The 27,870-nt window shown below is 46.1% G+C and overlaps 1 protein-coding gene across 2 annotated transcripts in view; it reads right to left on the bottom strand.

The window, feature by feature from the left end:
- The window catches only part of Axin1 (axin 1), a 73,605-nt gene that overhangs the window by 3,477 nt on the left and 42,258 nt on the right, over nt 1-27,870 (bottom strand). For both annotated transcript variants that reach the window (XM_045161782.1, XM_045161783.1), the window contains exons 3-8: nt 24,340-24,480; nt 16,053-16,149; nt 11,398-11,535; nt 4,247-4,764; nt 3,733-3,903; nt 1,596-1,841 (exon numbers count right to left, since the gene is read on the bottom strand). In XM_045161782.1, coding sequence (XP_045017717.1) covers nt 1,596-1,841; nt 3,733-3,903; nt 4,247-4,764; nt 11,398-11,535; nt 16,053-16,149; nt 24,340-24,480 — 1,311 coding nt within the window. The remainder of the gene's footprint in view (nt 1-1,595; nt 1,842-3,732; nt 3,904-4,246; nt 4,765-11,397; nt 11,536-16,052; nt 16,150-24,339; nt 24,481-27,870) is intronic.

Below are 27,870 nucleotides of genomic sequence, written 5' to 3'. Positions count from 1 at the left end.
TGGGTGCTAGAAACCCCCTATTCACCTATGGCTGGGAGTTCTCTAGGCTGAGGGTTCTGCAGCAAATCTGTGTGGGCACCTCTCAGGGGTGCAGCTTTTTCTGTGAGGGTCTCTGGCATGAGAATCCTGAGGACAATATGGACAATAGCAACAGCTATATACCTTGGGGACTCCTTGTTGTTATGACTGAGGTCTGTCCTGGGCCCTCTGACCAACAGAGCCTTTACAAATGGATCCCAGACCTAGGCTGCCACTCTGACCCACCTGGGAGGGTCTGTCAAGGCCTGGGCTAGAAACCCTGCCTGCCTATGAATCTATACTTGCTCCCTAAAAGTTCTAACCCTCCTGAACAGACAGACTCGGCATCTCAAGTTTCTTCACACATGGAGATGTAAGAGCTACCAAGTGAGATGTTACAGGAGGGTCACACCCCAAAGTATATAGCCCAGCGTTGTTCTAGGGGCTTAGCTGTTACCACTGGCCAGAAACAAGAGAACTCCTGCCGAGTACCCTGTCCTGAGAAAATCAGGCCCCCCAAAGAGTAACTTGCACAGACCACTGAGAGCCTCTGCCCCAGCAGGCCCCACATGATGCCTTGCTCCACTGCCTGGGGCCCTTGGCAGACCTATGTAGTGCCTCAGCGTCAGGAAGAACATTTCTTGCACGGAGTAGGCAGAACACAAGGTGGACTGTTGGTGGCAAAGTGATCTCTTGTGGCTGTAACCCATTCTGGTCTCAAAGCTGGTGAAGACGCAGAGCCTGGTATGGGTCCCTGAAGACCTTCGGTTAACTACAGGATATACACAGGTTTCCAAGGGCAGCTGCAGCGCCATACTCACACAGACCGACACCTCACTGCCTGCCAGTTCCAAGCTGCAGCCCCTTTAGTCAGCAAGGACCCTGGGGAGTCAGTACAGACCAGATCTACATGACCCAATCAGGATCAGAAGAGCCACTAGCTTGTAAGGAAAACAGCAGCCTGAGTGACCATGGTCCAGGGGCTGCTAAGAAATGGAGATACCAGGCCCTCACAGTGACCATTATCGATTTGGAAATTCCAATAAGACAGAAGGTCCAAGCAACTAATCTGAAGGACATGATGAAGAATCAGAGAAGCCATATTCTGGCCTGTGAGAATGCTGCCCCCAAAGAGAAGTATTCTTGTAGTGCGTGCCGAGCATACTTCCCCGAGGGACAGAACAGGCTTACTAAACTGATGGCAGCAGGTCTGATGCTCTGGAGGCTGTTGATTACAGAGCTTCCGAGTCCATTGTCCCCACTGTGGCTGTCACCAAAGATATGCCCAGCATTTGTTGGTTATTTGATCATGTGTCTGGCTGTCCCAGCACTGCTATAGAACCCTCAGACTCCCCACAGGACCCATGCATAGTGTAGAGAACCCCTTCTTTCCCTAAGAAAGAACATTTATATTTACCCAGTGAGAACATTTGTTTCTCAGCCCTGTCTCAAAGGACCACCTCAGTGGTTCTCAGGTAGAGGTGGAGCCTAGCATGATCATCTTCCCCTATAGGCCCTCTGTGTGGACCTTGGGTCTTAGGCCCACAGTGAGGTCACGCCATGTCATGTAGTCCTACCTCTGCTTGGAGGGCAGCTTATTGGCTCTCTTTTCCTCCTCCTCCAGACGCCTACGGGCCTCCTCCAGTTGGGTCAAGGGGTTGGGGGCCGGGTTGGGTGGCATTGTGGGGTCTTGGATGAAGAGATGAGAAGGTTGGACAGAGTTCCGGAGCTGAGCGCTGACCCAGGGATGTACGGCTCCAGGACGCTCAATGGACAAGGGCCTAGAGCTCTCATGGATCTGCTGCTTCCTTGTCCCCGAAGACCTGAGAGAGAAAGAGCAAGTATTTGCCGAAGCAAAAGGAGCAACTAAGTGTGCCCACACCCAACCACAGAAGCCACATGGCCTCCTCATACTCCACACATATGTTCTTTTTCCCTTCTAGCAAACTTTTGGGCTGGAGAGATAGCTTCGCAGTTAAGGCACTTGCTTACAAAGCCAAAGGACCCAGGTTCAATTTCCCAGGACCCACATAAGCCAGATGCATAAGGTGGCACATGCATCTGGAGTTTCTTTGCTGGCTGGAGGCCCTGGCATACCCAATCTCTCTCTCTCTCCCTCCTTCCTTATCTTTTTAAAGAAAAATAAACAAGGAAAAACAAACAAACAAACAAACAAAAAAAACCAAAAAACTTTTGGCCAGGCGTGGTGGTGCATGCCTTTAATCCCAGCAGAGGTAGGTGGATCATTATGACTTGCAGGCCACCCTGGGCTAGAGTGAGACCCTACCTCACCAAACAAACAAACAAAACAAACGTGTGTGTGTGTGTGTGTGTGTGTGTTAATGGGAATTAAACCAGGCATTGCATCACACACAAGACAAATGCTCTGCCACTGAGCTACATTCCCAATACCCTTCCCTTTTTGTTTGGAACTTTTTGTTTTGTTTATGAGGCAGGGTTTCACTCTAGCTCAGGCTGATCTGGAACTCACCTGGTAGTTCCTGGCTGGCTTTGAACTCATGCCAATCCTCCTATTTCAGCTTCCCAAGTGCTGTAACTAATGGTTTGTGCCACCATGTCCAGCTTATCCTTTACTTTTACTTTCATTTTTTTTGAACTAGGGTCTTGCACTAGCTCAGGATGACCTGGAATTCACTATGTCATCTCAGCGATCTTCCTACCTCTGCCTCCCAAGTGTTGGGATTAAAGGCATGTGCTACCCTGCTTGGCTTCCTTTTTTTTGAGGTAGGGTCTCACTCAGCTCAGGCTGACCTGGAATTTACTACATAGTCTCTGGGTGGCCTCGAACTCACGGTAATCTTCCTACCTTGCCTCCCAAGTGCTGGGATTAAAGGTGTGTACCACCACAACTGGCTAATTTTTTTTAATGGTTAAAAAAATGCACAAATTGGAGGAGGGTACTTAATAGGTTGATATTGTATATATGTAAGTACAATGATTGTGATGGAGAAGTAATATGATGGAGAATGGAATTTCAAAGGGGAAAGTGGGGGGGGGAAGGGAGGGAATTAACATGGGATTTTTTTTATAATCATGGAAAATGCTAATAAAAATTTTAAAAAATGTACAAATCAATGTAGAGGGAGTGGTGGTATACCTGTAATCCTAGCACTCAAGGGACTGAGGCAGGAAGATACTGAGTCTAAGACCAGTCTGGGTTACTTAGTGGTTTGAGGAGCTTAAAAGGAGCCCCTGGCAGGTCTAGAGACAGGCTTTATTCATAAAAAGAACACGGTTAGATACGGGATCTCTGCTGCCTTCTTCACTCTCCCCTACTTTACAGTCAGAAAGCCTCCCAGACACTCTCACCAAGTATGTAGAGGGTAGGAACTGGGTGTAGACCTCAAAGCAGGAGAGTGCAGCTAGGACTGAAGAAATGGACTTGACTCTGACCACACATATGGCACCTCTCCTGTGGCACCAGGAAAGTATGCAGACACATGAGGTACATGGGAAAAGACAGGTGAGGTGATGCAGAGAGAAAGTGTATTGGAGCTGAGCAGCCTCTAGCTTTAGGGCTGGGAAAAGGAGGTGTAAAAGACAGAGGGCTCTCCTAAGACCTGATTACATAAATACACAAGTAACAGGGACTTTCACATGGAGGTATCTGACCGAGAAGCCAGAAATAACCTACGAGCAAGGGTGCTGGCAGCAGGGGGACAGGTGGCCAGTTGCTCTAGGAAGTGTACTCACCCATGGCCAGCCTTCCGGTGCCTGCTGATCTCTTTCTCGCCCTCAATGATCCACTGCATGATCTTCTGGTTCTTTTCCACATCCTCAGTGGCACCTGGCACCTCAGCATTGGCATTCTTCCCAGAGTCAGCCTTCTTGGTGCTTCTTTTGGAGGGTGCTCCAGCCTTACCACTATGATAGCAAAACCTGGGGTCACTCTGGCCTTCCTCACTTCCTCCTAAACCTGAAGCCCAACAGGAGGGCCTATGCTTCATAGCAGCCATGTCTGCAAAGGTTGGCTGTTCAGGGTTTGTTTTGTTTTAAAACAGTGGGAATGCCATGCTGCGCACAGCCCAAGCCTAAAATAAACTTGTAGCCAGCCCTCTTCACCCAGTCAAGTGAGACTCCCTGCCTAGCTCCTCCCCCAGTGTCCTATGTTCTTTATGGGAGGTTAAGGAGACCATAGGGACATGGCCTCACAGCTTAGGCAAAAGGACACACTGGAACCATATGGCAGGGTTGGGAAAAGACTCACCCAAAGGCCAAGTCCCCAGCATTAGGGGTGGCGCCTGTGCTCTCTGAATAGCCGCGAGGCTTGGTGTGGCTGTGGGGCTCAGAGCCCCAGGAGAAGCTGCTCTGGACCCTGCGGGCAGCTTCAGCCTCCGTTTGCTCCTTGGGCCGACCTGTGCTATGGTGAACATGGTGGTGGACATGCCTATGGTGGTGCAGGCCAGCCACATCCAGCTTCAATCCTGACTTGGGCACATGCTTCCCATGTCCTGCTGTACCCCCCAAAACTGCTGTCTTGGCCATGTGACCACTGTCAGGGGAGCGGTGGCCTGGCCCAGGTGACTGGCAGCCAGGTGTCCTCATGACCCGTTGTACATGCTCGTCTAGAATGCTCTCAGGATTCTCCTCATGGGCATCCCGCAGCCCGGTGCAACTCATGTCCACATAGCGGGGTGGGAAGTGATGCCAGGCTGGGGCAGAAGGCAGCTTGTGACTAGTTCCCAGGGGGCCAGAAGGCAAGTCGCCATCCTCTCCTTCTTCCTCCTGTGGGAACGGGGCATCACTATAAGAACAATGAGGACTGACCTTGTGGTATGTCAACCAAAGGTTGCTGGGTCCTATTTTATTTTAATTATGTTTTTGGTTTTTCAAGGCAGGGTCTTGTTTTAGCCCAGGCCAGTGTGGAATTCAATATGTAGTCTCCTCGAATTCATAGCGACCCTCCTACCTCTGCCTCCTAAGGGCTGGGATTTAAAGGCATGTTCTAACACGCTCAGCTACTTCAGTATTTTGAATTTGTAAAAGTTGAGTAACATATTCATAATAAATCCAAAAGTATCTCACTGTGCTCGGTGTAGTTGTCCACACATATAAGGCCAGAACACAGGAGGCTGAGACAGGAATATTTTAAGTTTGAAGCCAGCCTAAGACTATATAGTGAATTCCATGTCAGCCTAGGCTAGAGCAAAATCCTACCTCAAAAAAACAAATCAAAAGCTGGGCGTGGTGTGCATGCCCTTAATCCTAGCACTAAGAAGGCAGAGGTAGGAGGATTGCTGTGAGTTCGAGGCCACCCTGAAACTCCAGGTCAGCCTGGGCTAGAGTGAGACCCTACCTCGAAAAACAAAACAAAAACAAATAAACAAACAAAAAAAAAAATCAAGCTGGGTGTGGTGGCACAGGCCTTTAACCCCAGCACTAGGGAGGCAGAGGTAGGAGGATCACCGTGAGTTTGAGGCCACCCTGAGATGACATAGTGAATTCCAGGTCAGCCTGGGCTAGAGTGAAACCCTACTTTGAAAACAAAAGGGCTGGGGGGATGGCTTAGCGGTTAAGGCATTTGGCTGCAAAGCCAAAGGACCCAGGTTCAATTCCCCAGGACCCATGTTAGCCAGATGCACAAGGGTCACATGCATCTGGAGTTTGTTTGCAGTGGCTAGAGGCCCTAGCATGCCCATTTTCTCTCTCGCTGTCAAATAAATAAAAATAGAATATTTTTTAAAAGTATCTAAATGTGAGTCGGGCGTGGTGGCACACACCTTTAATCCCAGCACTTGGGAGGCATAGGAGGACCACCGTGAGTTTGAGGCCACTCTGAGACTACATAGTTAATTCCAGGTCAGCCTGGACCAGAGTGAGACCCTACCTCGAAAAATTAAAAAAAAAATAAAAAAAATAAACTAAATGCAATTATGGTCAGTTTATACTAGAGCTGTAGGTGCTGGGGTGTGTGGTGGTTTGATTCAGGTGTCCCCCATAAACTTAGGTGTTCTGAATGCTAGGTTCCCAGCTGATGGATATTTGTGAATTAATGCCTCCTGGAGGGAGTGTATTATTGGGGGTGGGCTTACGGGCTTTACAGCCAGTTTCCCCATGCTAATGTTTGGCACACCCTCCTGTTGCTGTGGTCCACCTTCTGTTGGCCAGGGGGTGATGTCCACCCTCTGCTCATGCCATCGTTTTCCCCTGCCATCGTGGAGCTTCCCCCAGAGCCCGTAAGCCAAAATAAATCTCTTTTTCCCACAGCTGCTCTTGGTTGGGTGATTTCTACCAGCAATGCGAACTGGACTGCAACAGTGTGGATGCAGGTTTGTATGCAGCAACAAAACCAAGGGGAGGACAGAGGGGACACATCTGGCACACATCTCACCTGCCCATAGGGCCTGGAGACTTTGACAACAGTTACAATGTGTGGACTGCAAATGCCTCAGGTTTTGATGCCATCATTGCTAAGTCAGGAAGAAGCAAAGTTGTAAAATAACAGGATCACCTTGGCTTCAGATCCAATCTAATACTTCAGCATATGTAAGAATTTAATTATATGGCCAGGTGTGGTGACACACTGCCTTTAATCTCAGCATTCAACAGGCTGAGGTAGGAAGATTACTCTGTGTTTGAAGCCAGCCTGAGACTACACAGTAAATTTCATGTCAGCCTCTGCTAGAGAGAAACCCTGCCTTGAAAAAGAAAGAGAATTCAATAATATGATATATTTATTTTGGGTGCTGATGATGGAACCCAGGACTTCATACCACTAGGTAAGCACTCTACCAGTGAGCTACTCTCCAATTCCAATTACAGAATGGTTTTGTTTGCTTGTGTGTGTGTGGAGGGCGGTGTATTAATGTGTATGTGTTTATGGCAGTATGAATACAAAAATTCCCCCATAGGGCTAGAGAGATGGCTTAGTGATTAAGGTGCGCTTGCCTCCAAAGCCTAAGGACCCATGTTCAACTCTCCAGATCCCACATAAGCTAGATGCATTAAAGTGAGGCAAGTGCAAGGTCATGCATGCCCACTAAGTGGCACAAGTTTGATGTGGTGGATGAGGCCCTGGCGCACCAGTTCTCTTTCTTCTTTTCTTGTTTTTCAAGGTAGGGTCTTGCTCTAGTCCAGGCTGACCTGAAATTCACTATGTAATCTGAGTGGCATTGAACTCATGGAAATCCTCCTACCTCTGCCTCCTGAGTGTTGGGATTAAAAGCATGTGCCCCCATGCCCTGTGCGCACATGCGCTCTCTCTCTCTCTCTCTCTCTCAAAAAAAAAAAAAAAAAAAAGACCAACAAACAAAAAAACCATAGCCTCATATATTTGGGATTAACCCTATACTCAAGCCCCAGTTGCTAGAGCCTGCTGGAGGAGGTGTGTCACTGGGGGCAGATCTTGAGGTTTATTTAATCCTGTCCACTGGGTCCACTGGGTGTTCATAGTGAGCTCACTGTTTCTTGTTGTTTCCTCCCTATTAAGTGACAGGAGATGTGATGTTCCAGCTGTCTGCTTGTACTATGCATTTCTCTGCCATGATAAAACTTCTTCTTGATGCGGGGTGTGGTGGCTCAAGCCTTTGATTCCAACATTTGTGAGGCAGAGATAGGAGGATCGTCATGAGTTTGAGGCTATCCTGGGACTACAGAATAAGTTCTATATTAGCCTGGGCTAGAGTAAGACCCTACCTTGTAAAAACACAACAAATTTCTCCTTGGGAAATCCTACAGGAGCTAAGCTGAAAACCTCCTCCCTGTAGACCAGCTGACAGGAAGCTGGAAAAAGCTACGCTGCATATAGTTCAGTAGGAGAGAAAGAATTCACCAGTGGAGATACTCAAAAGTGGACACTGCAAGCCTAAAATTTGGCCACCTAGGCCAAATGAGTCAGTGGGTGCATGTCTGTTATGGGGGAAACTAACCGCTCTCTAACTGGACTGGAGGCACGCTCCATGGAAGGGAATACATCCCTGATACTGGAAACTTACAACAGGGGTAAACATGAGCCGTAGGGGTGTGATGTCTGCTGGTGTCTGTCTAAATGTGTATACTATGCTCACCAAACTGCCTGGTAAGCACTTCCCTTAATGTTCATACCCATATATTAATGCTACTCTCACTTTTGGCAAGAGAACCTTCTCTTTTCAGATGGCAGTGACCTTGGCATGACTCAGAAAGCACCATGGTGCTGAAAAGAAGTGACAGAGGAGTGCTCCTCAGCACTGCAATATCTCAATCACACCTTCCAAGGCTTAGTTAGGGTCCATTGTGGAAGAAGTGAAGGAAAGAATGTAAGAGCAAAAGGAAGGGTAGGACTCCTTACAAAGTGCCCCTCCAGATACAAAACTGCCTGGATATCCATGACCTTACAGTGCCTGACATTACTTACATAAGACCATCATAATAGGAAGAAAAGATCATAACATCAAAATAAAAGAGAGACTGATTGGGCTGGAGAGATGGCTTATTGGTTGAGCGCTTGCCTGTGAGGCCTAAGGACCCCAGTTCAAGGCTCAATTCCCCAGGACCCATGTTAGCCAGATGCACAAGAGGGTGTACGTGTCTGGAGTTCATTTGCAGTGGCTGGAAGCCTTGGCATGCCCCTTCATTCTCATTCTCTCTCTCTGTCACTCTCAAATAAATAAATAAAAATGAACAAAAATTTAAAAAAAAAAAAGACTGACTGAGAAGGGTAGGGGATATGATGGGATGTGGAATTTCAAAGGGGAAAGTGTGGGGGGGAGACAGGGAATTACCAATGGGTTATTGTCTACAATTATGGATGTTGTCAATAAAAAAAAAAAAAGAAAAAAGAAAAAAGAAAAAAAAAACCCTTCTTAAAACTGTAAGTGAAAACAATTTCCTCCCATAAGCTGCTTCTGGTTAGGTGCTTTGTCTCAGCACTGAGAAGGTAACTGCTACAGTGCCCATGTGAAGTGCTTGCTTACACCAGGGTGTGCTCACCTGTGGTGTCTGGAGCAGAGTATCAGGCATCTGGTTGTGTTGAATCTCAGATCTGTTCCCTTATGGGACTAGGGTTACAAATGGGTATGGCCATGTTCAACTGTTTATGTGAGTCATGTTTACATAGGAAATGCTCTTAACCACTAAGCCATCTCTCCAGCCCCTGTTTTGTTCTCTAATTTTATTTATTTGCAGGTGTGTTTATGTTTACTCCAGGGCCTCATACTGCTGCAAATGAATGCCTTTACATGGTTGGCTTGGGAACTGAACCTGGGTCAGATGCTTTGCAATTGTAAGGAAGTATCTTTAACCACTGAGCCATCTTTCCAGCCCCACTTTTAAAAAAATATTTTTAAATCTTTTATTTATTTATTTGAGAGCGAGAGATAAAAGAGGCAAAGAGGGAAAGAGAATGGGGGTGCTAGGGCATCTAGCCACTGCAAACTCTAGACACATGCACCACCGCATCTGTTGTGCATGGGCACTGGGGAACTGAACCTGGGTCCTTATTCTTCGCAGGCAAGCAAGAATCTGAACCACTAAGCTATTTCTCCAGCCCTAATACTCTTTTTTTTTTCCTTTGAAGTAGGGTCTCACTCTAGCCCAGGCTGCCCTGGAATTCACTATGAAGTCTCAGGGTGGCCTCAAACTCACAATGATCCTCCTACATATGATCCCCAAGTGATGGAATTAAAAGTGTGTGCCACCATGCCTGGCAGTCTCCCTTTTTTCCCCTTTAAATATTTTATTTACTCATAAGCAGAAAGACAGAGGGAATATGAATATGGGTATACCAGGGCCTCTAGCCACTGTGAACTCCATATACATGAACCACTTTGTGCATCTTGCTAGAGCAACTACCTCAAAAACAAAAACAAACAAACAAACAAAAAAACATTCCCCCAGCCCACTAATAAGGTATTTTAAAAGCCAGGCATGGTGGCATATGCCTTCAGTCACAGCACTATGAAAGCAGAGATAGGAAGATCGTTGTGAGTTCAAGGCTACCCTGAGACTACATAGTGAATCCCAGGATGGCCTGGGCTATAGAAAGACCTTGCCTCAAAAATCAAATAAATAAATAAATAAATAAATAAAAGGTATTTTAAAAAGAGGCGTGGTGGCGCATGCCTTAATCCCACCACTTGGGAGACAGATAGATGTAGGAGGATCACCATGAGTTCAAGGCCACCTTGAGACTACATAATGAAGTCCAGGTCAGCCCGGGCTAGAGTGAAACCCTACCTTGCAACCAAACCAAACCAAACAAAAAAAAAAAAAAAGAGAAGTAGTTATTCATTTACAAAGAGGATTATCATCTATAGCATGATGTACTAATGTACATAAACTATAGAATCATATGCTACTGAACCTGTGGTTACAGTGAAAGTTGCCCAGTACGAGTCACAGCTCATGACAGCCAACCTGACCAAGAGGCCATCTGGCCACAGATTATTTTCTGAGCTGCTATGACAGAAGCATGCACAGCTTTTCATCTTATGTTTTCTGTTATGTCAAAGAACATTGCTCTGTCCAGCCTTGATGCTAACCCATTTTCTCCCTCCTGATAGCTGTGGCACTGGCTCTAGGGACATGGTCTGGTACCTGCTGCCCTCTCTCTTGGTCAGAGTCAAGGCCATCCTATATGGCCATAGCTCAGATTCCACAAAGACATAGACATCAGCAAAGTACACACACAGTATCCTCAGTGCCCACTAGATACTTGGCTATGAGACAGCTCCAAAGGACACAACATCATTGGGTCCCTCAAGCACCAAGGCAGCCACTCAGGTTAAAGCAGGCACACAACATGTGCCACTGTAGCTCACCAGCACTGCATAGTGGGTGATACTGTCTTCACAGAGGCCAGCAGACAGACAGATGGCAGCTCTAACATGTGAGGGCTGCCCACAGGCCTAGATGGGACCTCTAACACATGAGGGATGCCCACCTGCCTAGTACATGTCTCTCCAGTTGCCAAAAAGGGCAAGAAAGAGTGCTGTTTGTCTCAGTGGCAAAACAATTTACTAAGAAGATGTGGGAGGATGGGAGAGGGAGAGAAAGAGAGAGAGAGAGAGAGAAAGAGAGAGAGAGAGAGAGTGTGTGTGTGTGTGTGTGTATGCATGCAGAGAGACCACACGACACATGTCTTAAGATACTTTTACACAAATCCCTTCTTGGATAGTTCTATTATCTTTTTTTTTTTTAAATCTTGCTCTCTATTCTGTGGCAATTACAACTGGTGCTATCATGAGCCTGGCCCTTGGAGGGCTATGTAGTCCTACTACTCAGGCAGCAGCAGCAAAGGGGGCGGGGATGAGGTAAAGAGTGAAGGGCAGGAGGGTAAGAGGTTACACTGTGTCAGGAGGCACAGTGTAAGTAGGCAGAGTTTCTGAACCGCAGGAAACTCAGGGGTGTGGACATGGCCCTAGAATAAAGCCCACTCACCATCCGTACACGCTTTAGCCGCTCCTCTAGCTTCTCCTCAGCCTCCCGCGTGCGCTGGACAGCCTCCAAACGGTGGATGAGCTCCTCAGCGAATTTCTGTGGCTCCACACGGATCTCCTTTGGCATTCGATAAGTGCGCTGTAGTGAAACATAGTGGTCAGCAGGTGCCACCTGCATACCATGCACAAAAACAGAACAGCAAGAGGGCTCTGGTGGAAGCACACACCATGAGAAACCATCTTATTTTAAAGTGCTTCCCCAAGTTTAGCAGTTAAAGTGCTTGCCTGCGAAGCCTATGGAGCTAGGTCCAATTCCCCAGTACCCATGTAAGCCAGATGCACAAGGTGGTGCTTGCATGTGGAATTCATTGGCAGTGGCTGAAGCCCTGAGTGTGTGCTTTCTATCTGCCTCTCAAATAAATTATTTTATTTTATTTATTTATTTTTGAGGTAGGGTTTTACTTTAGCCCAGGCTGACCTGGAATTCACTATGGATCTTAGAGTGGCCTCAAACTCACAGCAATCCTCCTACCTCTGCCTCCCCAGTTCTGGGATTAAAGGCATGCGCCACCACACCCGTTGTTTTTTTTTTTTTTTTGTCTTCCTTTTTTTAAAAAGCTCTTCCACTCAGGAGGCAAAAGTAGGAGGAACTACATAGTTAATTCCAGGTCAGCCTGGGCCAGAGTGAGACCCTACCTTGAAAGTAACAAAAACAAAAACAAAAACCTCTTTCTTTTCGCTCAGCACCAGCTTCCTCACCACCCCCCTTTCTCATTCCTTGACACCTGGCAACGTTGACTTCCTTCTAGTCATTCCCAATTATACTCGTGGAGGCAAGACAGGGCCCTGGTGTGTACAGGTTATCACACCCCTGAGAAAATGTTCCCCAGCCAGATGGTGGCCAGTGCTTCACTGGACACACTCTGCACTGAGCCTCTTTCAGCTTGTTCAGAGAGAAATAATGAAAAAAAAAAAAAAAAGTCCTAATAAACTCAGTGCAAACAGCACCAAGGACATACGAGGTTCAAGATGAGCCAGTACAACACTGGTCACCAGGGTGATCACTGTGGTCTTGGGTAGGCAGAACAAGCACACAGCACATCCAGGCTCCCATCTCTTTGCAGGAAACTGCAGAATGGTGCCTCATCCTGACAGTCTTGTTGCAGCCCAGTATAACAGAATGGGTGTTGCACTCAGCATTCCATTATAGGAGTAATGGAGATGGGAGACTTTGAAACCCTGGATTTCTGTTTCTTTCTTTCCTCTCTCCCCTCCTGTTTTTTTTTTTTTTTTTTTTTGTTTTGTTTTAGGCAGAATCTCAATCTGGCTCAGGCTGACCTGGAATTTACTCTGTAGTCCCAGGCTGGCCTTAAACTCAGTGATCCACCTACCTCGGCTTCCCACGTGCTGGGATTAAAGGTATGTACCATAACACCCAGCTTTTGTTGTTGTTTTTTGGGGTAAGAGTCTCACTGTAGCCCAGGCTGACCTGGAATTCACTATGTAGTCTCAGGGTGGCCTCGAACTCATGACAATCCTCCTACCTCTGCCTCCTGAGTGCTGGGATTAAAGGCATGCACCACCATGCCCAGCTCCCCAGCTTTTGTGGTTGGAGCTTTTTTTTTTGGTCATTCCCCTACCTCTCCAGGGTCTCACTCTAGCCCAGGCTGATCCTACCTATGCCTCCCATGTGCTAGGATCACAGGCATATGCCACCATGCCTGGCTCATGTTTTTTTTGAGGGAAGGTCTCACTCTAGCCTGGAACTCACTCTGTAGCTCCAGGGTGGTCTTAAATTCAAAATGACCCACATTCCAAAGGCATGTGCCACTACACCCAGCTCTAGATGACCTGGAATTCACTATATAGTGTCAGTGTGGCCTCAAATTCCTGGCAATCCTTCTTTATCTGCCTTCTGAGTGCTGGGATTAAAGGTATGAGCCAACATGCCTGGCCCCACTTATTTGCACCTTGACCACTAAGCCATCTCTCCAGCCCCAGATCTCATTTATTACCACCATGACCTTGACTGCCGGATCCAAACAAAAGAGGTATGCTCCCATGGATGAAGAAGACTGAAGGAAGGAGCCTGCCATCCTCTTTCTCAGATGAAGGAGTTCGTGGAATATGATGACCACCTCTAAAAATACACTGCACAACTGCCATCACAGCACAAGACCGTGAGGCAGACCATACTTAGGCCAAGAGACTGTACAGTGGCCAGTGCACATTACAGAGCCTGCTCTTGCATGTGCCCACAGTTCCCTCAGCTGCGCCTTCCTGTAGCTAGTGGATCCTTCCATTACTCTGGCTGTTGCTGTGCTGGTACCATGTCCTCAGGATATGCCCCTTTTACTCTTGTGGTGTTTCTTCACATACCAGATGGCACAACAAAGTGTTCAGGAACTTCTCTCATGTCCTAATCCCAGCATTAGTTGGGTTTAGAAGTGTACTGATGGTGGCACATGCCTTTAATCCCAGCACTCGGGAGGCAGAGGTAGGAGGATCGCCATGAGATCGAGGCCACCCTGAGACTACATAGTGAATTCCAGATCAGCCTGCGCAACGAAGTTCTACCTCGAAAAACCAAAGGGAGGAAAATGTGTACTGAACATCTCTGATCTCCTGGTATCCACAAGCAAAACAAACAAGGAGGCCAATATAGGAGCAAAATACCTGCCCACTCAGGCCAGACCATCCCAGACACCTAAGTAGCAGGCAGGGAACTCCCCAGAGTATTTGCAGCATGTGCACACATACACAGACAGACACACTGTGCATGCAGCATACAGATGCACTCACTTTTCACACACAGTACTTAGTATCATCATGTGTGCGTGTGTGCGTACACTCGTGCACATCCATTTGCCCGCCCTTTCCTCAGAGAGAGAAAAAAACAAGCATCTTTGTGGTCGTTTGATTCAGGTGTCCTCCATAAACTTGTATGTTCTGAATGCTAGATTCCCAGCTGATGGAGATTTGAGAATTAATACCTTCTGGAGGCAGTGTATTGTTGGGGGCAGGCTTATGGTATTATAGCCAGTTTCCCCATGCCAGTGTTTGGCACACTCTCCTGTTCCTGTTGTCTACTTTATGTGGGCCAGGGGGTGATGTCCACCCTCTGCTCAAGCCATTGTTTTCTCCTGCCATCATGAAGCGTCCCCCCTCAAGCCTGTAAGCCTAAATAAACATCTTTTTTTTTTCTCAGAAGCTACTCTTGGTTGGATGATTTCTACCAGCAATGTGAACCTGCCTACAACAACCGTTTTCTTTTTTAAAAATTAATTAATTAATTAATTTGAGAGCGACAGACAGAGAAAGAGGAGGAGAGAGAGACAGAGAGAACGAATGGGCGTGCCAGGGCTTCCAGCCACTACAAACGAACTCCAGATGCGTGCACCCCCTTGTGCATCTGGCTAACGTGGGTCCTGGGGAATCGAGCCTTGAACCGGGGTCCTTAGGCTTCACAGGCAAGCGCTTAACCGCTAAGCCATCTCTCCAGCCCCAACAATCGTTTTCTAACCACATACAACCAGTTCTTGTTTTTCTTTAAATATTTTATTTATTTATTTGAAAGAAAGAGGCAGAAAGAGAGAGAGAGAGAGAGAGAATGGACACTCTAGGGCCTCTAGCCACTGCAAACACTCCAGACACATGTGCCACCTTGTGCATCTGGCTTATATGGGTACTGGGTCCTTAGGCTTCATAGGCAAGTACCTTAACTACTAAGTTATTTCTCCAGTCCTTTTTTGTTGTTTGTTTTGCTTGCTCTAGCTCAGTTTGATCTGTAATTCACTATGTAGTCGTAGGCTGGCCTAAAACTCATGACAATTCCAACCTCTACCTCCCAAGTGCTGGGATTAAAAGGGTGTGCCAACATGCCTGACTCAACCTTAATTTGGGAATTGGGGATTCCATCAGAAATTTTACAGATTCCATGTGCTGGAGAGATGGCTTAGTGGTTTAGACAGTTTAAGGATTCCAACCAAGAAATGCTGATGAGTGTGTGAAGTTCCTGCACAGGTGCCATAAAGAACAAACAGCCAGAGCTGTGGGTGGAGGACATAGTCACAACCTCTCCTATCTTCTCCTAAGAGTCTATGAGCCAAAAAAAGTATGCTAACTCTTTGTCATCGGGAATCTATGAAGGTGGGGGTAGCTGTACATGCCTGCTTAAACCTGCAACCAACAAAGCACTGGGTCCCGTACTCTGGAAGGGCTATTGCCCTTGCCGAAGAAGCAAAGCTAAGCTGGCTTCTCAGTTAAGTTGTTCCCATCGCAGCCACACTGTTCAGCCACAGACCAGTTCCTTGACCTTCATTTGTGTTGGTACCTGACTTCACTCACATCAAATAGCCATATAGTGGTCTGTTTTCAAGTCATAATCCATCAGTTTCCTCCACAGCCATGAAAAAAATATCATGCTGTGTGGAGAACACTTCCTGTGTGTCCCTGGAGGGGCTGAGGGCTTTTTTGGACTATCTTCTGGATCTGGTCATCTCCTACTCTATCACTCAGATCACATGCTACACCTACAGGTAAGCTATGCTCCCTGGAAGCCAGACAAGCACCTCTCCCACTGACTGGTGCCACAGTGACCATGGGGACACAGGTAGGCAGCTGAAGGGGATTGAGGGGCTTCTGGATGGTACTTACAGGAATGTGAGGTAGAGGCACCCGCCCATTGACCTGGATACTCTCCTGCATCTCCCTTCGGTGCTGCTTACGGATCCTGTATGGTGGGATTCCATCCCTGAGCAGACACAAGAGATGGCAGTTAACTCAAACAGGAAACAAGGTCCAGCAGGACACCTCCTATTTCTGAGTCCAGTTACTGGGTGGTAACAATACCTGTGATGCATCACATGTACATAGGACAGCACACACAGACATAAATATACTTATGTGTACACAGCAGGCATATTCACATACATACAACTCATACATAATAGCAAAGTCCAAAAGCTCAGCCATAAAATGTTCTTCCATTCAACAAAGTGCTTGTTTTCTGTATCTCCAGATCTGCAAACTGAAGCTTTTTATGTGTGTGTGTGTAGGTGCTCTTGTACTTATGTGCACATGTGTGAAGAAGCCAGAGAACAAGCTCAGGTGTCATTCCTCAGGACCACTGTCTACCCACAAAGGGTCTCTCATTAGTCTGGAGTTTACCGTGTTCAACAGACTGATTGGCCACTGAGCCCCCCCAGGGGATTACCTATCTCCACCTCACCGATGCTGGGCCTACAAACACATGTCACTGGGCATGTGCATGGCTTTTTTTTTTTTTTAAAAAAAAAAGTTTTTATTTTTATTTATTTATTTGAGGGAAAGAGGCAGAGAGAGAGAGAGAGAGAAAGAGAAAGAGAGAGAGAGATTGGGCATACCAGGGCTTTCAGCCACTTCAAATGAACTCCAGATGCATGTGCCACCTTGTGCATCTGGCTTACGTGGGTAATGGGGAATCAAACCAAGGTCATTTGGCTTTGCAGGCAAGAAAGGGCCTTAACCGCTAAGCCATCTATCCCTCCAGTCCTAATGGTTTTATTTTCATTTGAGACAAAAAGCGGGGAGAGACAGAGAGAGAGAGAGAGGGTGGGAAAGAATGAGCACGACAGGTCCTCTAACCACTGCAAACGAACCATGTGCATCTGGCTTACGTAGACCTGGGTCCTTAGGCTTCATAGGCAAGTGCTTTAACTGCTAAGCCATCTCTCCAGCCCTACATGGCTGGGTTTTTTTTTGTTTTTTTTTTTCAAGGTAGGGTCTCACTCTAGCCCAGGCTGACCTGGAATTCACTATGGAGTCTCAGGGTGGCCTTGAATTTAGCACAATCCTCCTACCTCTGCCTCCCGAGTACTGGGATTAAAGATGTGCGCCACCACGCCCTGCATGGCTTTTTTGACACACATTCTAGGGATTGAACAAGCAGCACATTACTGAGTTACCTCTCCAGTCCTGCTTGTAACTTTTTTTTTTTTCTGAGGTAGGAAGGTAAGGTCTCACTCTAGCCCAGGCTGACTTGGAATTCACTGTCATGTCAGGGTGGCCTTGAACTCATGGTGACCCTCCTACCTCTACCTCTCAAGTGCTGAGATTAAAGGTGTGTACAAGGTGTATGCCACCACACCTGGCTTACTTTTAACATTATTTAAAATTTTAGTATTTTATTTATTTTTATTTATTTGAGAGAGGGAAAGAGGCAGAGAAAGACAGAGAGAGAATTGGTGTCAGGGCTTCCAGCGACTGCAAACGAACTCCAGATGCATGCGCCACCTTTGCATCTGGATTATGTGGGTACTGGGGAATCGAACCAAGGTCCATTGGTTTTGCAGGCAAGCACCTTAACCACTAAGCCATCTCTCCAGCCCGCTTTTAACATTTTTAAAGGGCAGGGATAACAATATGTGACAGAGACTGTGTGCGTCTGCAGTCAGTGTCTGAAGTATTCATTCCTGGCCTGATAGGGAAATCTTTGCTATCCCAGCTTTAATACCATGACCAGAGGTATGGTGCTAAGATCAAGTGTATGGCACGCAGACAAAACTCCACTGAAAGTCTTATTTCCCAAATTCCGTTACTCTGCTTTCCTCCGTTTAAAATGGCAGAGCTATGCAGCTCTTCGGCAGGGTTTCCTACATGTCAGGTTTCAGTATAAGCTTTTAGGAGAGTGAAATAAGCACACAATTCAAACCATACATGGCACCTGGTAAGTACAGGTCCCAGGACTAAAAGCTGTGGTCTTGCTCACTCAAGACAGACAACAGATCCAGACTACTGACAACTGTCTAGCTCCCATCCCAGTGTTTTGAAGCACTGACAGCAACAGGACCCAGCGACATGAAGATGCTCCAGCAACCTAGAAGACACAAGATAATTGTGAAAGTGCCCTGCTGCTGTCTGAGTATGATAGATTCATAAATCATCTCGCTAATGAACAAGCTAGAGAGGTGGCTCAGCAAGAAAAGTGCATGAGAATCTGAGTTTGGATCCTAGCCCCACATAAAATGTTAGGTGTGGTGGTGTGCACTTGTAATCCCAGCCCTGGAAAGACAGACACTGGGAATCCCCACACTCACTGCCTATACTAGTCTACTCAATCAGCAAGCTCTGGGTTCAGGAAAGATCCTGTCTCAAATAACAAGGTAGAAAGCAACCAAGGAAAACACCTGTTCTTGTCCTCTGGTGCGCGCAGGCATGCACACGCGCGCACACGCACACACACACACAGATGCACACTCACCACACTCATGCACACAAACAATAAATTAGTTAAATTAAGCCGGGTATGGTGGTGACACCTTTAATCCCACCACTTGGGAGGATGAGGTAAAAGGATGGCCATGAGTTTGAGGCCACCTTGAGACTTCAGTCTTCCTGTTTGCAAATAAATTAATAATTTTGTTTTGTTTTGTTTTTTTGAGGTAGGGTCTCACTCTAGCTTAGGCTGCCCTGGAATTCACTATGTAGTCTCAGGGTGGCTCAGAACTCTGGGAGATCCTCCTACCTCTGCCTCCAAAGTGTTTGTTGTGATTAAAGGCGTGTGCCACCATGCCCAGCTCAATTAATAAATATTTTTTAAAAGGCAGGCAGATTAAAAAAAAAAGAGTAAATTAGAAAGGGGGAACAATCCTTTAAGAATACATTCACAAGGGCTGGAGAGATGGCTTAGTGGTTAAGCGCTTGCCTGTCAAGCCTAAGGGCCCCAGTTTGAGGCCCAATTCCCCAGGACCCACGTTAGCCAGATGCACAAGGGGCGCACGCGTCTGGAGGTCCTTTGCAGTGGCTAGAGGCCCTGGCGTGCCCATTCTCTATCTATCTATCTGCCTCTTTTCTCTGTCTGTCACTCTCAAATAAATAAGTAAAAAACAAAAAAATTAAAAAAATATATTCACAAAGCCAAGTGTGGTGGCACATGCCTTTTTAACTCTCTAGTACAGAAGGATTGCTGTGAGTTTCAGGCAAGGCTGGGTAAGATGAGACCCTACCTCAGAATAAAACACAGGAACACATTAACAAATCAGTGGCTAAGATCAACCATTTGGGAGAGCCTTTTTCTTCCTTTTTAAACTTATCCATTGTCTGTCCTGTCACATGAAGAGACAAGCTGGTGGGGCAGAAATGATCAGCTGACAAGAGATAAGCTGGATCAAGAATGCTGCTCAGATGGGCTGGAGAGATGGCTTAGCGGTTAAGTGCTTGCCTACGAAGCCTAAGGACCCTGGTTCAAGGCTTGATTCTGCAGGACCCACATTAGCCAGATGCACAAGGGGGCGCACGTGTCTGGAGTTCGTTTGCAGTGGCTGGAAGCCCTGGAGTGCCCATTCTCTCTGTCTATCTGCCTCTTTATCTCTGTCTGTAGCTCTCAAACAAATAAATGCCCATTCTCTCTCTCTCTCTCTATGTTACTCTCAAATAAATAAATAAATGAACAGAACAACAACAAAAAAAAAAGAATCCTGCTCAGGATTCTCTCTGTGTGGTTACAAATAAAAGGAGATCTCATAGCAGTTGGTGGACTCATTCCTGACTGCTAGCAATGGCCAAAGGCTTCCTCCACTGTCAGGATGCTACTAGAGGGAGGCCCAGACATGCTGAGGGCTCAGATCCCACTTGGTTCTCCTTGCTGATCAGATAGATGGCAAATTGTGACAAGAACAGAGATTAGGCAGATCTGAGAGTCAAGGATGACCAAGTTAAGACCTCAAATGATCCCATCAGAGGCTGGATAGTTAAACGCAACAATAGTATTTTTACCATTCAACTATTAATGTGGAATAAGTAAAAAAAGGATGAAGGGAGGGTTAATCAAAATTCAAAATACTGTGATTAAGCCATATAAAAATCTACTTTTTTGGGTACTGGCACACCCAGAAGCCATAGACTGTTATTAGAAAAATTTCAGTGCCAGGGATGGGATACCTTTCAGTGAGTTGTTGGCTAGGGAGGTCCCTGATACCCCCAAAACATTACAGGCTATTGCCAAGGATCTTGGTTTCCCACCAGAAATAGAAGGTAAGACCCTATTGTTGAAGACTCCATACTCCTGGGCTGCAAGGTCAATAAGAAATCAAACCTCCTCCATCTAGACTAGCTGACAGAAAGCTGAAAACAGCTTCACTGCATGCATATCTATGGGAGACAGAAGTCAACAGCAGTGAAAACAGTGGACACTGCAAGCCTTAAGTGTGGCCAGCCAGGCCAAATGGCCAAACAAATGCATGCATAGTGGCATGTCTGTTATGGGGGAAACCAGCTGTTCTCTAACTGGACTGGAGGCCTGCTCTATGGGAGGGAATACACGCAAAGCACTGAAAACCTATCAAAAGCCTATGGTGGGGGAGGTCATGAGCCTTAGGAGTGTAACACCTACTCTTGTCTAGCTAGATGCATGTATTATGTTCACCAAACTGTTCTATAAGCACTTTACTTAACATTCACACTCATATATTAATGCTATACTCATTTTGTTAGAGAAGCTTCTCTTTTCAGATGGTGGAGACCACTGTAATCGAAAAGGCACAATAGTGCTGAAAAGAAGTGACTGAGGAGTGCTCAGCACTGGAACATCTATCTCTATCACACCCTCCAAGGTCCAGGGTTCATTGTGAATGAGGTGGCAGAAAGAATGTAAGAGCCAAAGGAAGGGTAGGACTGCTCACAATGCAATCGTCTAGGCAGAAATTGTCCTCCCTATCCATGATCTTACAGTGCCTAGCACTACTTTCACAAGACCCTCATAATAGCAGGAGAAGATGATGACATCAAAATAAAAGAGAGACTAATGGGGCATGGTTTTGTGAAGGGGAAAGTGGAAGATTGGAGGGAATTATCATGGTTTATTTTAAGTATGGAAGCTGTCAATAAAAAAAAAAAAAAGGTTAAAAATTTATTAATGTGAACTTGTGTTCCCAAAAGCTGCCTGCTGAGGTAAATGAGGTAGGTCATCGAACAGGCCCATTCCCACCAGGGGATTCCTAGGAATGTGATGATATCAGAGCAAGCTTCCAACTGACACTACAACAGGAGTGGAAAGGAGGCTGAGATCTGACTCCATGGCTTGGTCCTCAGACCCTCAGGGACCTCATTTTACCACTTAGCTACGTTAGACTATCTCAGGCTCTCCATCTTCTAGGGACTGTTCACTGGACACATTAAGATTCCCTACTGAATGGGCTGGAGAGATGGCTCAGTGTTAAAGATACTTCTTGCTGTGGTGGTTTGATTCAGGTGTCCCCACAAACTTAGGTGTTCTGGATGCTCGGTTCCCCAGCTGATGGCAATTGGAAATTAAAGCCTCCTGGAGGTGGTGTATTGTTGGGGGCAGGCTTATGGGTGTTAAAACCAGCTCCCCCTTGCTAGTGTTTGGCACACTCTTCTGTTCCTGTTATCTGCCTTATGTGGGCCAGGGGGTGATGCCCATCCTCTGCTCCTGCCATCGTGGAGCTTTCCCTCGAGCTTATAAGCCAAAATAAACCTCTTTTCCCATAAGCTGCTCTTGGTTGGGTGATTTCTGCCAGCAATGGGAACCTGACTGTAACAGTAAAGTGGTACTGAGGAGTGGGATTGCTGCTGGACACCTGACTGTGCGGCTTTGGCCTTTTGGAGCTGATTTTCAAGAGGAATGTGGAAGGATTTGAAACCTTGACCTAAGAGATGCCTTGCAGTGCTGTAAGTACAGCTTGATGGACTATTCTAGTCAGAGTTGAAACACCTGAGTGCAGTAAGAACTATGGACTGTGAGGTTTGCCTTATGAGGGTAACAAAGAACTTTGCTTGGACTGGTCTAGCAGTTTGTGTAAGGCTTGCTGTTATGCCCGTGTCCTCAGAAGTTGTGCAGGTTGCACAATGAACAAATAAACTTATGTGAGCAGATGGATATGGCACAGGAAGAAAAATGTTTCCCGTTCAGCTGCAATTAAGAGATTACAACCATTGAGATTGGACCAGCTGACCTGCATTGGGGCAATAGGAAGAATGTAGACTCTCTTGAAGAGGCCTGAGTGCTCGAGGAGGGTCCTGTTCTTCAAATTCTGCTTTATTCCCCCCCTGGATTAACAAATTGGCACCCTACCTGGTATTGTGGAGTGTAAGAAATGCAGGGAAAAAAGGGTCATTGCGTTTGCAACATGGTCTTGGGTTTTGGAAATGGCCATGGGCAGTGTGCAGCAGGTTTGCTGGATGTCTGCATGAAGACCCGATGGAGCCGAGAGGATGGACCATGGGTTGCAGTGGAGATTAGAGTCTGATGCTTGCCCAGGTTGTTTTAAATCTTGTATTGGTTGAATGTTTCTTTGCTATGCCCAATGCCATCTTTTGCAGTGTGAATGTTTATTCTGTGCCATTATGGGTTTTTTGAGGATTTTATTTTATTTTATTTTATTTTTTTGGTATTATGGCTCAGTTAAAGAGATCTTGGACTATGGGGATATATGAACATCATTGGAATTGATCAAAACTATGGGGACTTTTAAGGTTAGACGAATGCATTGCTTTTTACATCATGAATGATTATCAGTTTATGGGGGACAGGGTGGCCAATGTGATCATTTGATTCAGGTGTCCTCCATAAACTTAGGTGTTCTGGACGCTAGGTTCCCCAGCTGATGGCAATTGGAAATTAAAGCCTCCTGGAGGTGGTGTATTGTTGGGGGTGGGATTATTATGGGTGTTAAAGCCAGCTAACCCTTACTAGTGTTTGGCACATTCTCCTGTTAGTGTTGTCTGCCTTATGTGGGCCAGAGGGTGATGTCCACCCTCTGCTCATGCCATCGTTTTCCCCTGCCATTGTGGAGCTTCCCCTCGAGTTTGTAGGCCAAAATAAACCCCTTTTTCCCATAAGCTACTCTTGGTCGGGTGATTTCTACCAGCAATACGAACCTGACTGCAACACTTGCAAAGCCTGACAAACCCAGGTTTCATTCCCTAGTACCCACGTAAAGCTAAATGCACAAAGTGACACATGTGCCTAGAATTCACTTGCAATGGCATGAGGCCCTGGCATGACTATTCTCTCTCTCTCTCTCTCAAATATATCTGTATATGCATATGTATGTATGAATGTGTATATATGCATATTAAAGATTCCCTACTGTCAATCGGGCCAGAAAGGAACCGCATGGGCAGGCATTATGTATGCGCAGCCTTGTGGACTCCAAATCTGTGTCTCTGCCCTGCCTCTTGGAAAAGCAGCTGCCCATCAGGCTGTTCCTTGGACCTATCTTTACACGGAAAGCCCAGGCTTTGCAGCTAGCAGAAAATGAAACTTGAGCTGATGGTTCCTAACTGGAGTTCTTTTTCCTCAAAAGCTCCATGCTGGGTATGGTGGTACATGCCTTAGGGATGTGAACTCGGGTCTTCAAACTTGTATGGCAAGAACTTTATCCACTGATTCATCTCCCCAGCCCAGTTTTAGGGTTTTGTTTTTTTCTCCCCAAGGTAGGGTTTTGCTCTAGCCTAGGCTGACCTAGAACTCACTATGCAGCTTCAGAGTGGCCTCAAACTCATGGCAATCCTCCTGCCTCTGCCTCCCAAGTGCTGGGATTAAAGGCATGTGCCAACATGCCTGGCCTATAGGGATTTTAAACTTTTCTTTTTTTTTTTCCAAAATAGGTCTCACTCTAGCCCAGGCTGGCCTCTAACTCAGAGATCCTCGTACCTTAGCCTCCCCAGTATTGGGACTAAAGAGATAAGAGTTCTGGAGTCCACATACCTGGCTACAGTTTTGTTGCTGTTTTGAGGCAGGGTCTTATTCGGTAGCCTACACTGGCCTGGAACTCATGCCAATTATCTTGCCTCAGCTACCCACATGCTAAGATTACAAGTATGTGCCACCATACTCAACTTTGTCTGTCCTTTAGAAGCACATGAGCCAAGCTCTAGGGGAACTGAAAGCAAGGGTTAGCACAGAACCATGAAGCACAGAGCCAGCAAGCACAAGACTTACACACTGCTGTCTGTGAGGGATAGGGTGTCAGCATCGCTGGATAGGCTCTGCTGCTCGCTGTCATTGGCACTGGTGGCTGGGGCTAGGGCGTAGCCAGAGTTGACATAGTAGGGGTTGACTGGTTCTCGCCAAGATCCATACCTGTGAACAAGGAAGGCAGGTGAGTGACAGCAAGGTTAAATCATTACTATCAAAGTTATCTCTGTATCAGTGGTGAATTACAAATTTAAACTCTTCAAAAAAAAAACCCACCATAGCAAAAGGTTGGTATCTCTATCTCCCACCTCATTCATCATCCCCTCTTTCCCAATGGAAGGAGGTGATCTGTAAAAGTCACGGGCATCTTTCCAAATGTTTCTTTTGCTTTTTGGAAGACATTTAAGTGCACATATATAGAATAGCATCTGGATAATGGACATAACTCCATCCTTTCCCAGAAGATAACACAAAAGAGGGTCCATTGTCCTTGTTGCTGGCTACTAAGTTATCTGTGTCTGGCCCACACACCAGCATTTCTTTCTTTCTTTCTTTCTTTCTTTTTGAGGTAGGGTCTTGCTCTAGCCCATGCTGACCTATGTAGTCTCAGACTGGCCTTGAATTCACAAGATACTACCTTAGCCTCCTGAGTGTAGTACTGGGATTAACACACCATCACACCCAGCTCACAACCAGCATTTCTAGAGCAGCTAGTTAGGGCCACCAGGACGCCAATCCACACACTCTAGCTCTAAGCTCAGTGCTACCCCATGGATGGCACACACAGCTAACATCTGCTACTGGATGGATATTGGGAGGTGGGTCAAGGTATGAAAGTATGTATGGCTCTAGTACTAGAACTAGCAGGGTCCATTTGTTACCATATGATTGGCCAAAAAATAAAAACAAAAAAACACAAGACTTTGTCTTAATCTGCATTTTGTCTTTTTTTTAATTTTTTTTAATATCTTTTATTTATTTATTTATTTATTTATTTATTTATTTATTTATTTATTTATTTATTTGAGAGCAACAGACACATAGAGAAAGACAGAGGGAGAGAGAGGGAGTGGGCGCGCCAGGGCTTCCAGCCTCTGCAAACGAACTCCAGATGCATGCGCCCCCTTGTGCATCTGGCTAACGTGGGACCTGGGGAACCGAGCCTCGAACCGGTGTCCTTAGGCTTCACAGGCAAGCGCTTAACTGCTAAGCCATCTCTCCAGCCCTTTTTTTTTTTTTTTTTTTTTTGACGTAGGGTATCTCTCTAGCTCAGACTGACCTGGAATTCACTATGTAGTCTCAGACTGGCCTTGAACTCACAGCAATCCTCCTACCTCAGCCTCCCAAGTGCTGGGATTAAAGGCATGTGTCACCACACCCAGCATTAATCTGCATTTTCTCTAAGGGCAGTTTTAGGGACTTGTCCTTTTCTTTCACTGTTCATAGCAATCAGCCCTTAACTATTGGGTGATATCTAAATTTCTTAGTGATTTTGCGAGTTTGTAAATATTTTTACTACTAATCACTGGTTATATATGTATAAAATATGTTCTCACTAAATATCAGCTTTCTTTTAATTGTTCATTTTGACTTTGGTCATATAAAAGTTTTATGTCTAGGAAATCAGTGGAGTCATTTCCTTTGTAGCTTTTTTTTGGGGGGGTACTGGATTTGGAGCCACTTAATTACATCCCCAGTATACCTCCCTTTTTGAGAGGGTTAAGTTGTCCTGGCTGGCCGTGAAATTGTGTTCCTCCTGCCTCAGCCTCCTGAGCACCTAGATTATAAAACTGCCCCATCACACTTGGTCCTTTACAGTGTTTCTGTTTTTGTATTATGCATGGGCAAGCCTTATTATTTTTTATATTAACCTAATCATTAAAAATTTGTTTGTGGGGCTAGAGAGATGGCTGAGCAATTAAGGCGCTTGCCCACGAAGCCTAAGGACCCAGGTTCTACTCCCCAGAACCTAGTAAACCAGACATACCAGGTAGGAGGATCACCATGAGTTGGAGGCCACCCTGAGACTATATAGTGAATTCCAAGTCAGACTGGGCTAAAGTGATGCACAGACCCAAATACTGAACTTTGACTTCCATCTCACACTTCAACAACCCACTTACATGATCAATCCCTGTAGCCACTGGGTGTTTTCAGCCCCAAAGTCCATGTTGCCCTACTCCATCTACTTGGTACCTTCCCTCTTTTGCTTAGCAACTTGCCTAGTCAACTCCGGTGTCCTGGGTACTCAGCATGTTATTTTCCCACCTCCACCAAACAGCTGGCACTTGGGCCACTGAGAAGCACTCTGGCCATCTGCAGCCATCCTGGAGTGCACGTGACTTACTACCTCCACATATGGCATTCTCTCTGGGCAACTCAGTCTCTGTTCAGTGCTCAATACTTTGTGTCTAAGTGTCCTTCAGATATCCCTCAGAGATCTTCTACTATGGGTCAACAAAAATTGTTATCCTAAAAATCTATCTTTAACAAATTCATTGCTTCAGCATACTGCAAAGCTGATTCACAGATCTTACTCAGTAATTTCGTTTTTGGCTGATAGCTCAGCTGAGCTGGGAATTCATTCTGTAGCCTCAGGTTGACCTTGAACTGATGTTGATCCTCCTACCTTTGCCTCCCAAGTACTCGAATTAAAGATGTATGTCAGTATGCCCGGCATCAATAATTTTAATTAAACAACTACCTCTGTAGTTGCCTAAAACTAACTGCTGTGGGTTAATAAGCTAACACCAATAATACAACAGAGAAGGGGACAAAATTTAAATCACAAAGGGCTGGAGAGATGGCTCAGCAGTTATAGGTGCTTGCTTGAAAGCCTAACAGCCTGGGTTCAACTCCCCAGTACCTACATAAGGGCAAGGGCATAGGGTGGTGCAGGTGTCTGGAGTTCCTTTGCAGGGGCAAGGGGCCCTAGCACACCCATTCTCAGTCTCTCTCTCTGCTTTCAAATAAATATTTTTAAAAAGTTTAAACCCGGGCTGGAGAGATGGCTTAGGGGTTAAGCGCTTGCCTGTGAAGCCTAAGGACCCTGGTTCAAGGCTTGGCTCCCCAGGACCCACATTAGCCAGATGCACAAGGGGGCACACGCGTTTGGAGTTTGTTTGCAGTGGCTGGAGGCCCTGGCGTGCCCATTCTCTCTCTCTCTCTCTCTCTCTCTCTCTCTCTCTCTCTCCTTCTTTCTCTCTCTGCCACTCTCAAATAAATAAATAAAAATATTTTTAAAAAAAGTTTAAACCCAAAAACATGTTGTGGTTAATACAGTATTAACATATACCAAAAAAAAAAAAAAGTTCTTCATAGGGCTTAATGGTTAAGGCACTTCAATTCCTCAGAACCCATGTAAAACAGATGTACATGGCACACGCATGCTTCTGGAGTTCATTTGCAGTGGCTAGAGGCCCTGGTATGCCCATTCTCTCTCTCTTTAGTAAATGAATGAATAAATAATTTTTAATTGCAAACGTATGTCCACTGTAGTAGTATAAGCCTGTAATTCCAGGAGCACTTGGGAGGTGGAAGCAGGAGGATTAGGAA

This window comes from Jaculus jaculus, chromosome 11 (assembly GCF_020740685.1).
Source record: "Jaculus jaculus isolate mJacJac1 chromosome 11, mJacJac1.mat.Y.cur, whole genome shotgun sequence".
NCBI classification, from domain to species: domain Eukaryota; kingdom Metazoa; phylum Chordata; class Mammalia; order Rodentia; family Dipodidae; genus Jaculus; species Jaculus jaculus.
This window is presented reverse-complemented; position numbering and strand designations above follow the sequence as displayed.